The 11,511-nt window shown below is 41.2% G+C and overlaps 1 protein-coding gene across 1 annotated transcript in view; it reads left to right on the forward strand.

Moving 5' to 3' along the window:
* Positions 1-3,779, forward strand: part of LOC104493215 (DEP domain-containing mTOR-interacting protein) — a gene marked incomplete at its 3' end in the record, with an annotated part of 55,973 nt that extends 52,194 nt beyond the window's left edge. Inside the window, exons 8-9 of the mRNA XM_010135862.1 lie at positions 2,951-3,021; positions 3,675-3,779. Coding sequence (XP_010134164.1) covers positions 2,951-3,021; positions 3,675-3,779 — 176 coding nt within the window. The remainder of the gene's footprint in view (positions 1-2,950; positions 3,022-3,674) is intronic.
* Between the last annotated feature and the right edge of the window lie 7,732 nt (positions 3,780-11,511).

Genomic DNA, 11,511 nt, shown 5'->3' on the forward strand with positions numbered 1-11,511 from the left:
AACACAAGTGAGACATCTGCCCCCAATAACCTCTGTATTGAGGCCATAATTGTGGTTTGAACTGCAGTTTATCTCTTAGGAGGACATGCAGTCAGGGGCCCAGATTTGCCTCATTATGGCCAAGCTCCGAACTGATTAAAATCTCCTCCTAGAAACATTCCTTCTGTGCAAGTCAGAGGAGACTTGAACTGTCCAGTGGCTGCTTGAGCTGCTATGAAATAACAGAGCTCAGAAAACAACAGCTTCTTAAAAAAGAGGCAGTATTGTTTCAGCCTGTCAGGGACCATGTCAGCATTTTAATTTGCTTAGGTCTTACACCAGTCTGTTTAGGAAGGTAAAAGTAGTGTTGAAGCTTATTTTCCTTTTGAAAGGATTTCCTATTCCACGCTGGAAGGTTAAACACACCCATTCTTCCACAGTTCACTTAAAATTGTTTCTTACTGTACATCTGGGAAGGGAAAAACAGACCAGGGTAGATATTGTTTCAGCCGTCTGTTTCCCTCAGAAACAGTCCTGAATTTCAAAGCAGAGTCCCTGCTGCCCTTTGTGCTCCTTATTATTTCAAATTTACCGGGCCTCTGCCGATGGTGTGGGGAGAGTTGTATGACAGGGAAAGGCTTCAGTGCATATTTGTAAGCTTTGCTTTCAAAGGGATGCTGGCATTTGAGGTGATTACTAGAGAGTCCCTTATGCAAATCCTGTCCAAAACATTTGCAGTCACTCTGGCGATGAGGGCGCTGAAGTGCATTTCGCACCTGCTGTGCAGAGTGGCCATCAGAAAGAGAGGCGTAGTTACAGGAATATTTTCATTCTCTCTCTTTTTAGGATATTTTCTTCCCTCTTCTTAGGCTCTGCTGGGAGTTCAGTATAAGGCTATAAATTCAAATAATTTGAAGGACTTAGCAGGATTGCATGCCCGGAACCATAGCCCCCTACGCCAGACCTGCTGTCCAGCTTGGGAAAACGCTCTCAGGACTGGTGGTCGTTGCATCCTTGGAGTACGTTGCTGTTGGGCGGTTGGCATCGCCTTGCAATGTGCTTACCCCTATATGCAATGGGTTTGCCCCTATATGAAGAGAGCCACAGTATGATGTTTTGGCAGAATATCTCTCAGGTATACTTCCCAGAAACTCTCTGATAAATTTTGTATGGGAACCCTCTTGGCCCCAGTACATAATTAGTGACATCCTGTAAAGTTTTCTGAGACGGCTAAACCAGCATTCATGCTCTGTCCGTAGATGTGCGTGTTAGCTGAAGTATGCTGACTCTTCTGTTCATTTATGGTTTTGATTATATACAAAGTGTCAACTCATGAGTAGTGAGAACAAGTTTATTTCAATGCAGCTGGTTACACAACCCCGGAAGAAAAAGGACCGGCTAATGTTGCTCTTGCATAAATTCTTTATTTTTTAAAATAAATTCTCCCTTATGACTAGTTCTGAAATTTTGCATAGCTTTAACAGACTCATATTTGAAAGAAGACAGGAAAATGAGCTTATAAACAGATTTATTTTTAAGAACGATAGAATTACCAGCACCATAGGGTAATTTCTCCCATAGCACGAGTACAGATCTACGTGTCATCTTGCTTAGGTTAACGTAACGCTGTCAGATGTAAATGTTACAGAGGAGTTCTTAATCCTCTGCTGGACTGTAAAGTGATTTTATTCACAAATAGTTTCCTGCTATCCAGACCCAGAGCATGTCACTGAACTGTATGCTAATAAACACAAGGCAGAAGTGTATTTACTGTCAGATGAGTTCTGTTGCAGGCAAACACTTAAAAAAAAAAAAAACCAGGTCATGTCTTGACCAGTCGTGTAGAAAAACAATTACAAAACAAAACAAAAAATTTCTGGAAGTATAGTGAAAGGAGGCAGGCAAGGGAGTCCTGTGTGTATGATTTACCTGATCCTGACTTGTTGAATGAGCATAATCACGCAAGTTTTTTACATTGACCAGGCATGCTCTGCAAAGTGTAATGCTGGCTAAATGACAGTTTCTGAAAATCCATGAGAAAGTAAAAAGAAATCCATATTGGTTTGTATGCTAGGATTACCCTTGCTCCCATGAATGTCATTAAGAAACTCATGAATGTCTTCAAATACCATCTGTGGGGAATTTTATCTTCCACCTGTGTCTGAAGACGCAGACATCATCAAAATTATTTATCACTAGAAGAAAAACAGCCTTAATTTTAGAGGTGAAACAGGCAAATGTGGTGAACAATGTATAGCTTTCCATTGTCCTCCACCTTGTGAAGGATTTATAGACACGAAAAATGGTGCACAGAATGGTATCAATTCAGTGTGGCAGAACTTTGCATTTACTTTATTCAGTGGAAAATTATCCCAACGCATAGCAAGGCAGTGGGGAATCACCTGCAGAAACTCACTGGTATTTCCTTTCATGTAAAAGCCCAGCTGGCTACAGGTTCCCTAGGCTGTCCCTGGATGAGACGGGGTTAGATGTCTGTGCCTACAACTGCAGATATCTTTTTGTTGGGATAAAGCCTGACTCAAGCAGAATTTTCTTAATACTTAAATCTGTGATTCAGATCCAACTCCAGTGAAATAGCAGAGAGCATGCACAGGGCGAGCAGGGAAGAAAAGCTGCTCCATGTCAGGAAGGTTGGTCACTCAGTTCAACACTGGATACGGGAACAGCCACTTCTGATGTTTGTGACTGTGTTTAATGGATCTTGATTGCAGACAACAAAGTCTGTTGGCTAAATGCCCCATTTTATCCGAAGCTCTTAGCATTTGTACTCAGAGTTATTCTGCACTTTTTTCTTTGGTTCTTTTGCTATTTTCAAGCAAGTCTGAGAGAACTGGAAGAGTGTATGGGAAGTGGTACCAAAAAGATATTGTAACACAACACTGTATCTCATTTATTAGGAGAAACTCCTTAGGAATGTTTATACTGAATATTCATTTATGTACCTCCACAGTATTAAAGAGACCTGTGACCGCTGATGAGCTCCTGATGCCTGGAGCCCCATACGTGAGAAAAACTTTTACGGTATGTCTCCAGTATTTTTCTTTATTTTCTGATGTATGAATAAGGTAATCCAAAGAGACATTTTCTGATGGGGTAATTAGGGCTTACTTGCATTTGCTAAGGTTTGTGCTTTAAAATCCCAAACTCCGTTATCAGTACTTCCACACATTTCAGGTCTGATTCTGACTTGTTTATCCTGTCTTTATGCCAATGTAGTACTGCTGACTGAAATGGAATGTTAAATTACAAAGCAAATAACATTTGTGTTATACAAACTCATCTGGACTATGCTTCTGGTAATACTTGGTCTACAGGAGTGGATTACTTACCCCAACTGAAGTGTTCTACTTACATCTTTCTGGACTATGATGGGACAGAAATTTTGATTCATATCCACTGTTAGAGTATGTCTCTGTAAAGACATTTTTGAACCTAGTCATTGGAAGCATTGCTTTTTACAGCTGCCTAGTCCAACAAAAATGTTCTTTAAAAGCAAGAGGAGTCACTTAGATAGAGCCTTTCCCCTGAGCGATACAACAGCCTGTACACAATGTCCTTAGCTATGTGTTGGAGGTATAGAGATGTTGAAGTACGTCTTGATGTATTTCGATGTTAGCCCCTTGAATTTCATGGAGCTGCTTGAAGGTGATCACATCCTTCTTTTCTCCTTCCAGATCGTTGGTGACGCGGTGGGCTGGGGCTTTGTGGTGCGGGGGAGCAAGCCCTGCCACATTCAGGCTGTGGACCCCAGTGGGCCGGCAGCTGCGGCGGGGATGAAGGTAGGGTTTCAGAACAGGATGCTTTACTGGCGTTATTTGTGCTGCTCGGTGAAGGTCTTGGGCTGCCTGTACTTGGGCAGGAGAGCTGCTTTTGTTTCCAGGGTTGAGTACCTTTGACTCAGTTTCAGGCATCTGTGCACAATGAGTTCTGCTGATTTTCATCCCCCTCCTGTTTCTTTTCCTCTGTCCTTGAGATTCAAGTTGCTTTTCCACATGAAACTCGTTTATCCCTTCCAAGCTGTGTTCTTGATCTTTTCTTTTTTTTCTGTTTTTTTGTTGTTGTTGTTGTTGGTGGTGGTTGGCTGGTTTTGGAGGTGGTAAGGTTTGGGGGTTTTTTCTTATTTTCACCATTTTCCAACTCTGCAGAATTTCAGATTCCCTCTTTACTTTGCTATTTATGTGGTTGCTGGTATGCAGCTTCTGGACTTCGCCTATATAGGAAGAGGCAATATCTGACATACCTTATTGAAAGTGAAGCTGGCATAACCCATTGTCCACTGTAAAGCAGTTAAGATTGAAGACATTTTAGAAAGAGGAATTTATAACACATTCATATTTCATAAAGAATTGAAATACTTTCATATGTGATTTAGGAAAAAATAAAGACAAATTCCATGTGAAGACTTTCGTACTGCTGATGCAGAGCCCATTGATTTACCTGCTGGTTTGGATCACATCCTCATCTGTGAATTAATCATGCCCTTGCACAGTAGCAGAAATAAAAGTAAAGCATTGTCTCAAGTACGGATAAAAGCAAGGAAGGGAAACTAGCTGCTACACCTACTCCAGTGTTCAGGCAGCACCAGACAGAAAGATTAAATGACCAGTTGTTCTGGTTTGAGCTGAGCTCAAACCAGAACACCCATTTTATGTCAGGTTTTATTGTATCATAATAATGCAGATGAAGGTTTCGTATGTATTCCACGAGCAGCTCAGTTTGCGAGGAATTTTGACCTGCCTTCTATTTAATTGTCTTTTCCCATCATGCTCATCCCAGGTGCCTTTTGACTGTACATTCACACCCACCAAGCTGGAGGCAGCGCCTGGTGCCATGACTCCAGGAATGCGCATCCTGCCTGTTGCACCATGCCAGACATGCCATGGCACCCTCCTTAGCAAATGTACTACTGGCATTTCTCTTCTCCAGCTGATGATTTTTTTTTTCAAATGAAACTTGCAAGAATGTCCTGTCTTTGAAACATGAACTTTTTTTTGAGCATGGGCAGGCAAAACCCCTGGGAGGGAGAAAGGCACCTGCAGAGCCTGTTGGTGCATGCAGCACCCTGACACATCGTGCTGGCAAATAGCTTGACTCCCAAGGGAGCTGGAATTTTTTATATGTTCAATAAATACCTAAATGTAATATACAGTTACAATTTTGATCTGAAGAGTATAATTTCCAGATAGTAATCCTGCCTAAAATTTAAAGGACTTAAATTTTAAAATAATGAGTTTACTCATGTGTATGTTTTACATCCTGAACTTGGGAGTTTAGTACTTTACAGCATATTTTATTTTCTGAATATAGCAGCTAGAAATGAAGTAGATCTGTTCTGAAACCTGACTTGTAAAAATAACACCGTGGTGTCACATGTGTAATCTTAGAGATTTCACTTCTGCACTCAGCAGCTTAGAAATGTATATAGTGGGCTTTGGTTTGTTTTTACTTTTGGTTTCATGCTCGCAGCTCTGTGACTACACACTAGCATGTTTCAGTTAATCTGGGTTCCTTCATATTTAGCATCTGAAACTGGATTTATGTAACAAATTGTGTCCTTGTATCTCCCATTTGTGCTCTGCATGTGCTCATGTACTCTGATGGGCTTACAGAGGTTTACCTGAACCGTTCAAGACGTAAGAATGAAAACAGTCCACTGTCCTGAGGGAAGCAAACAGTATTTTAGACAGTAAAACTGGGATATATAGCCTTGAATTTGCACAAACAACAGAACTGGTTATTTGCAGAGGTGTTTTCTTTATATAAAATTGCTTTTCAGAGCAGAATTGCACATAAAACACTATGGCTGTATATTAGATGAGTCCCTGTTTAGACACCAAAATCAGCATTCTGTTTTCAGAAATGCTGAATACCTTTAGCCACTGGTGAAGAAATGGCAGTTTTCTTTGAAAATAAGGGATTTTGTTGAGGTGTTCCCATGGCAATAGGTATGTAAATTATAGTGCAGTATTTGAAATTTTAAAAAATCTGTGTCACTTAATCCATCTGTTTACAGAACTCGTCAATCTGGCAAATTTAAAGGAATCATATGACAGGCTTCAGATGACAACTCCTTGAAAATAAACCTTCCCCTGTGTGGAAGCTGCAGGAGGGGCACTTTGAAAATAGACTGCTGGGCCCAGCAACCTCTGGTGGGCTGGGGCAAGAGGCTTTTGTCTGGCAGAGTTGCTCTGAGCGCTACACCAAAGAAGTGCTAACAAGGAAAGTTGGCTATGAAGAAAAGGGCAAGAATTTGAAGAAGAGCCAAGACTTGGCATTGCAGTTTGTAGAAAAGTTCTTGGCAGTAGCAGTAGGGTTTTTCCTCCTAAGGAGATGTATCCAGTGAAATAGTTTTTGGAAGTGTCTTTATTTGTAAAGGTTGTGATTTTGCCCTTACCTCTCTTAGAGAGCACTACACTCCTGTCCCTGCATTACACTGGACACATTTTTGAGAGGGGACTGCTGCCTACAATCTCATTGCAGGACCTCAGTTTGTGCACTTAAAACTCTACCATGTATTATATAAAGCAGTAAACATGACAAGCTCAACATACCTGAAGGACTTTGTGGTGGCTTGCTTTGTTTGTCCTTGGCTGGGCTCCTGGCCTTCTCCAAAGTGCTGAGATTTGGGAGGCTGAGAGAAATCTCGATGAGCTTGGGGTGGAGCTCTGACCACACACAGCAGCTGTGTGGTGGGCATGGCGCTGGGTGGCTGGGATGCACGGGTCTCCGTCACACGCGTGAATCTCTGCATGGCAGCACTTGCAGTCTTCTTATATGGGACATCCTCTTCTGGGGACTTTTCAGACACTGGAGGTCTGAGAAAATCCCTTCTATCATGGTCTGCTGAAGAGGTGTAAGAGGGTGTTACATGTTTGGGCTTTAAGTCTAGATACTTTCCTAGGGCTGGTAAATCAGATTACCATTTACAGTCCGAGGTTTCAAGTATGAAGCTGAGCAAATAATTTAATAAATATCTTCTCAATTAGCTTTATTAGAGTGTTTTTTGACTCGGTTTGTTGAAGTGCAGTTGTCTGCGACAGCACGGTGAAGAGCGTGGTTGCTGTAAGCACATTAACGAGTGGGAGCTGGAAGCCACGCGGGGCTATGAAAGGAGTCAGTGTTGCGATGAGTATTTCCAAGTTATTTGCAGCTCTGTTTTTGCTGTCTGCTGTCGTCAGCAGTGAAAGACAGGAACAGCAGGATTTTGAAGTTCCCAGATTGCTTTAATATTCATTATTGACTGGCTGCAAAATTCGGGTCTTTGTGGATGACACTGCTAAATATTGCCAGTTGTCAGGAAATCTTTTTCCCCCTTTTGGCAGTGTTCTGTTCTATAAGTTAATTTCTGTTTTTAAGGTACAAGCACTCTTTGAAAAGTGGCACGACTTGACTTCAAACTAGTGACTTACATTATGCATCACACATTATTTAGTGTGACGTCACCTCAACGAAGTGTGACAAAATGACTAGACCTAGCTTAGTGTGAGGCTTGTGAAAAAGACAAATTAATCACTCATTTTGCTGATCATCTCTTCTGCCCTTTGGCTGGAGAAGTCAGTGCCCAGCTCTAACCTTAGAGGAATGCTAAAGAATATCTGATTCCTTAAACTGACTTTGAGCAAATTAGTGTTTACAGCTGTTACACCTAAGGTCCTTGTATCATACAAATTGCCAACAACCACTCAAGCTTTTCTAGTTCTTCTTAATCTCCATTAGTAGCAGGGAGTTTGGAGAACCACGTATCATATCTCTTTTCGAGCTTCTGGGATTACGGTATGCAGACAGGACCATTTCAGCATGGTTCTGCTCTCCTGATCTTTACAAGCTGGCACAGGGAGGAGGTCATCCTCATAAATTTTCTGCCTGTGCCATCATCTTCTGCATTCACAAATGGTTATTTCAGGCCCAGGGTCTTAAATGATTCCACTAGCAGAGTAGGAGCCAAGTATAACTGAGTAGCCACTGCCTCCTGGAGCAGATTGCTGTCAGGTTCATCGAGGTCATCAAGCCCAGTCTCCCTGCAGTCAAAGGAACATAGGTAGTCTCTGATTAGTCCAGAGTCCAAATACTGCTGCAATCACAAAATAGTAACATGGGCTTGTAACATAAAGGACTAAAAGTTATGCCTTATGAGGTGCCAAGTGGTGGTGGGGAAACCAACCCGAACCCTTGTGAATTGCCAATGCCTTAGATATTTCTGCAACAGGAAGAAATTTGAACTGTGAGATTCTCAGGAGGCTGAATGTACCCCATGCTGCAGAGGAATGCAAAACTCATTCCATGGTCCTTGCCAATCTGTCCTCAAGCCTGGTGACTGCTTAGCTGTTTGACAAACAAGATAAACCAGTCTAAAAATCCTTAAAAACTTAAAATCATTCCCAAAGGAAAAAATATCCCATTTATGGCTGTGGCTAATCTCCAGTGATTTACAGAATAGTGGGAAAAGTAGAGAAGCTTGGACATCATAAGTAAAAAATTTCTTTGTAACTCCTAAAGGCAGCCTAGTGGGAGCTTAAAATTTGGGATATATAATGTATAAAAAGGCACAACAAACATACATTCATTTAACTGTCTCCGTGACATTTAGGAAAGGGAATATGCCTCGTTGTTTGGTGCTGGGATTCTAACCCTTTAGAGCACTGGGGAGGTGCTTCATTGCTCGTTGAAGGTATCCAAAGGACACTTTCACTATCTCATGTGATTGAGCTTTAAATGAGAAGATGAGGTAGGTTTGGATAAATATTTATACTGTGCACTAGCATATGGTGTTGTTGAAGCAGATGCAATTCAGTCTTAGAATTCTTATACCAGCATGTTACTGACTGTGGAAAAGCATAAATTACACATAGTTGCCATCTGTTTTCAATTACATCATGAAAACACTGGGGCAGGTTGGTATTTTCCTTTAGCTGTGTTATCAGCTCACTGCTGAATTTGATAACTACATTAGAGTGTATTCAGAATGAATGTATTTGGTAATGTGAACACTCAAAAAAAGTTGCTGACAAACTGCTTTCATAGCTTGTCCATAAACAGAGAAGCAGAAGAGCTAAATGCACATAGCACTGCGTGTGATGAATGCCACTGCTGTAGGGCTCGGGTATAACTGTGTATATGTATGTCTCAAACAAGTCTCTCTACGTGAGTGCCTCATTTTCTGATAGCATTTAATTGTAAACTGTAACATAAAGGTCAGTTCTCTTCCATAGAAATGTGGCAGCTGTATCTAAGCACTTGTGATTTCAGATTAATTTAAAGAAATGAGGTTTGATATTTTACCATAAAATCAACAGTGGTTTTGCAAAACCAGAGAAATTTCAAACAAGTGTTAGGTTCATCTTTCACTTTATGCAGCTATAACCAGAAGCTCAGATTTGATGTGCTGCTACCCATCACAGAGATTGGAGAGGGTGAGCTGAGCAGGGTAGCCATTAGCCTTGAGCATGTGGTAAGTCATGCTCAGGAAGAGTTGTTGTCACATTAGGACATGTTAAAAGCACAGTAAAAACGTAATGGTCAACAGTTTGGGAGTTATTTTTGTTTAATTTGATCTGTAGTAGAAAGCTTTCTGAAATACTGTAAAGAAAGATTTAGTAAGGCAGCTGTGTTAGTAGCATGGTGATTCAAGAGAAGTTGGAAGAGGTCACTTGTTTGTGAATGTGAAAATACTCAACTCTGCCATCAACATGAAAAATGGATTAGCGGTTGATTGTCCTTAACAATTGTTTAACAGCACGTGTAGCAGTCACTGTACTTCCCTGATTGGTGCATGAATCAGTGCCTGGGTGTTCCTGCTCTTTGCCTTCCTTCTCCTTCTGGTCTGTGGTCATCATTTGCTCAAGGAGTTTGCAGGAGAGCTGTGGCGATGCCTTTGTAACTGTATCAAAGTTTCAGTTAATGCAGAACAGTATTAGATTTCCAATAACTGTGATTTTTTCGAAAGACTTCGAAGAGAGATATATTTTTTCTGGGCAATAAAATTACCCCTTTTTTGTTTGTTTGTTTGTTGTTACAACTGAAACCTTCTGCAAATACAAAGAATTTAATAATACCTCAGAGCTCTTCTTTCTGCGTTCACAGGAGCGTAGTTGACTTTAGAATCAAACTTGTTTGTAGACCAGTCACCTAAAATGCTGTTGGGCAGCAAGTGACCTGCTATACTTGTGTCTGTACATTGGCTCCTTCTTATTAACAGCAAATAAAATTCAGAAAAAAAATTTTGCTTGCAGGTTCATAGTTGGAGATTAGTGGATTTTTAAAATTTAGCTACATTATATAAATAAAAAGTAGTTTTCAAAATTCTTTTCAAATAAGTAGTGTTTTGTGGCAGAATAAACCAGATCTCTGAACGCCCTGTGTTTATGACAGTGCTTTCTTGATTGTTTCTGAAGTCTTACAGCTGTAGCCATACAGAATGGGAGAAAGCTGACTTGGTTTCAGTTGCGTGGTAGAACAGGGCTGTGCTTGTGTTTTGATAGAGCTTCCACATTCCAGCGGGGTCTGTAGCCCACTGAAGAGCAGATTTAGTGCCAGCCGGAACAGCTGGGATCTTACCCTCGCTTGAGCTTTCTTAGCCTATTGCAGGTACTCTTAGGTAGTCCCGGATCTCGAAAGAGAGGGCTGTCGTCTGAAAAAGTTATTCGCAGAACGGCTGAAGTCTTAAAAAGGCTATCCCGAGAGTCTGTAAAAATGACATACAATTGGAGGCCAGTACAGCCAAATGCTGGCGTTTTGAACTGCTTTTGCGCTGAACTGAGGATGAAAAGCGTTTTGTATTATTAGGTTTAGATGCAATATCCGTTTCACTTGAAGCCTTCAAAGGGTCCTCAGATGCTGTTGGGTTTACAGCATCACAGCTATCGCAGCTCTCTGCTCGGAGGGCTTTGACGATGTTGCTGCTCCCCAGCCGCCTGCTTTACAGACCCTTCCCCGCACTTCTCCATGTCTTTTCTTGTTGCTGCTCAAGACACAAGCTGGCTTCCTTTCGTAATGTCAGCGAATGATTCGGGAAGCATGTTGCATTAAAGCCGAGGCTCTGTTTAGCTAGTCAAACACATGGAAAAACAATTGCACTTTTGTCTGTGCAAATAGAGAGCAGCTGTTTGTCTCAAATGGTGCAGACCATTCCTGCCTTGTTACAGTCTCGATCCTGCAGGGTGCTGCGGGTGCCCTGCATGATCTGACTGCCCTCGTTAATCCCTTGTTTGGGCTGGTTTAGGGGCTGATTTTAACTAATATGGGCCTTAGATGAAGTATGTTTAGTTAGTTTAGCTTAACTGTGTTTGACGTTGTTAGTAAACTGATATATAGATTTTCAGTTCTTTTTTCATTATTTGTGTTTTTCTTTTAGCAACTCTAGTTTACGTATAGATACACCAGAAAAAAAAAAAGAAGACTAAAGGGTAACCCAAGCATAAAAAGCTAGGACTCCGTGTTCTTCTGCTACTGATGCCATATTTCACCCAGAGACACCTTCAGCCATTTGAGTTATTTAACATTTTCAGAGTTGTT

This window comes from Buceros rhinoceros, unplaced genomic scaffold, assembly GCF_000710305.1.
Source record: "Buceros rhinoceros silvestris isolate BGI_N320 unplaced genomic scaffold, ASM71030v1 scaffold7425, whole genome shotgun sequence".
Lineage (NCBI taxonomy): Eukaryota > Metazoa > Chordata > Aves > Bucerotiformes > Bucerotidae > Buceros > Buceros rhinoceros.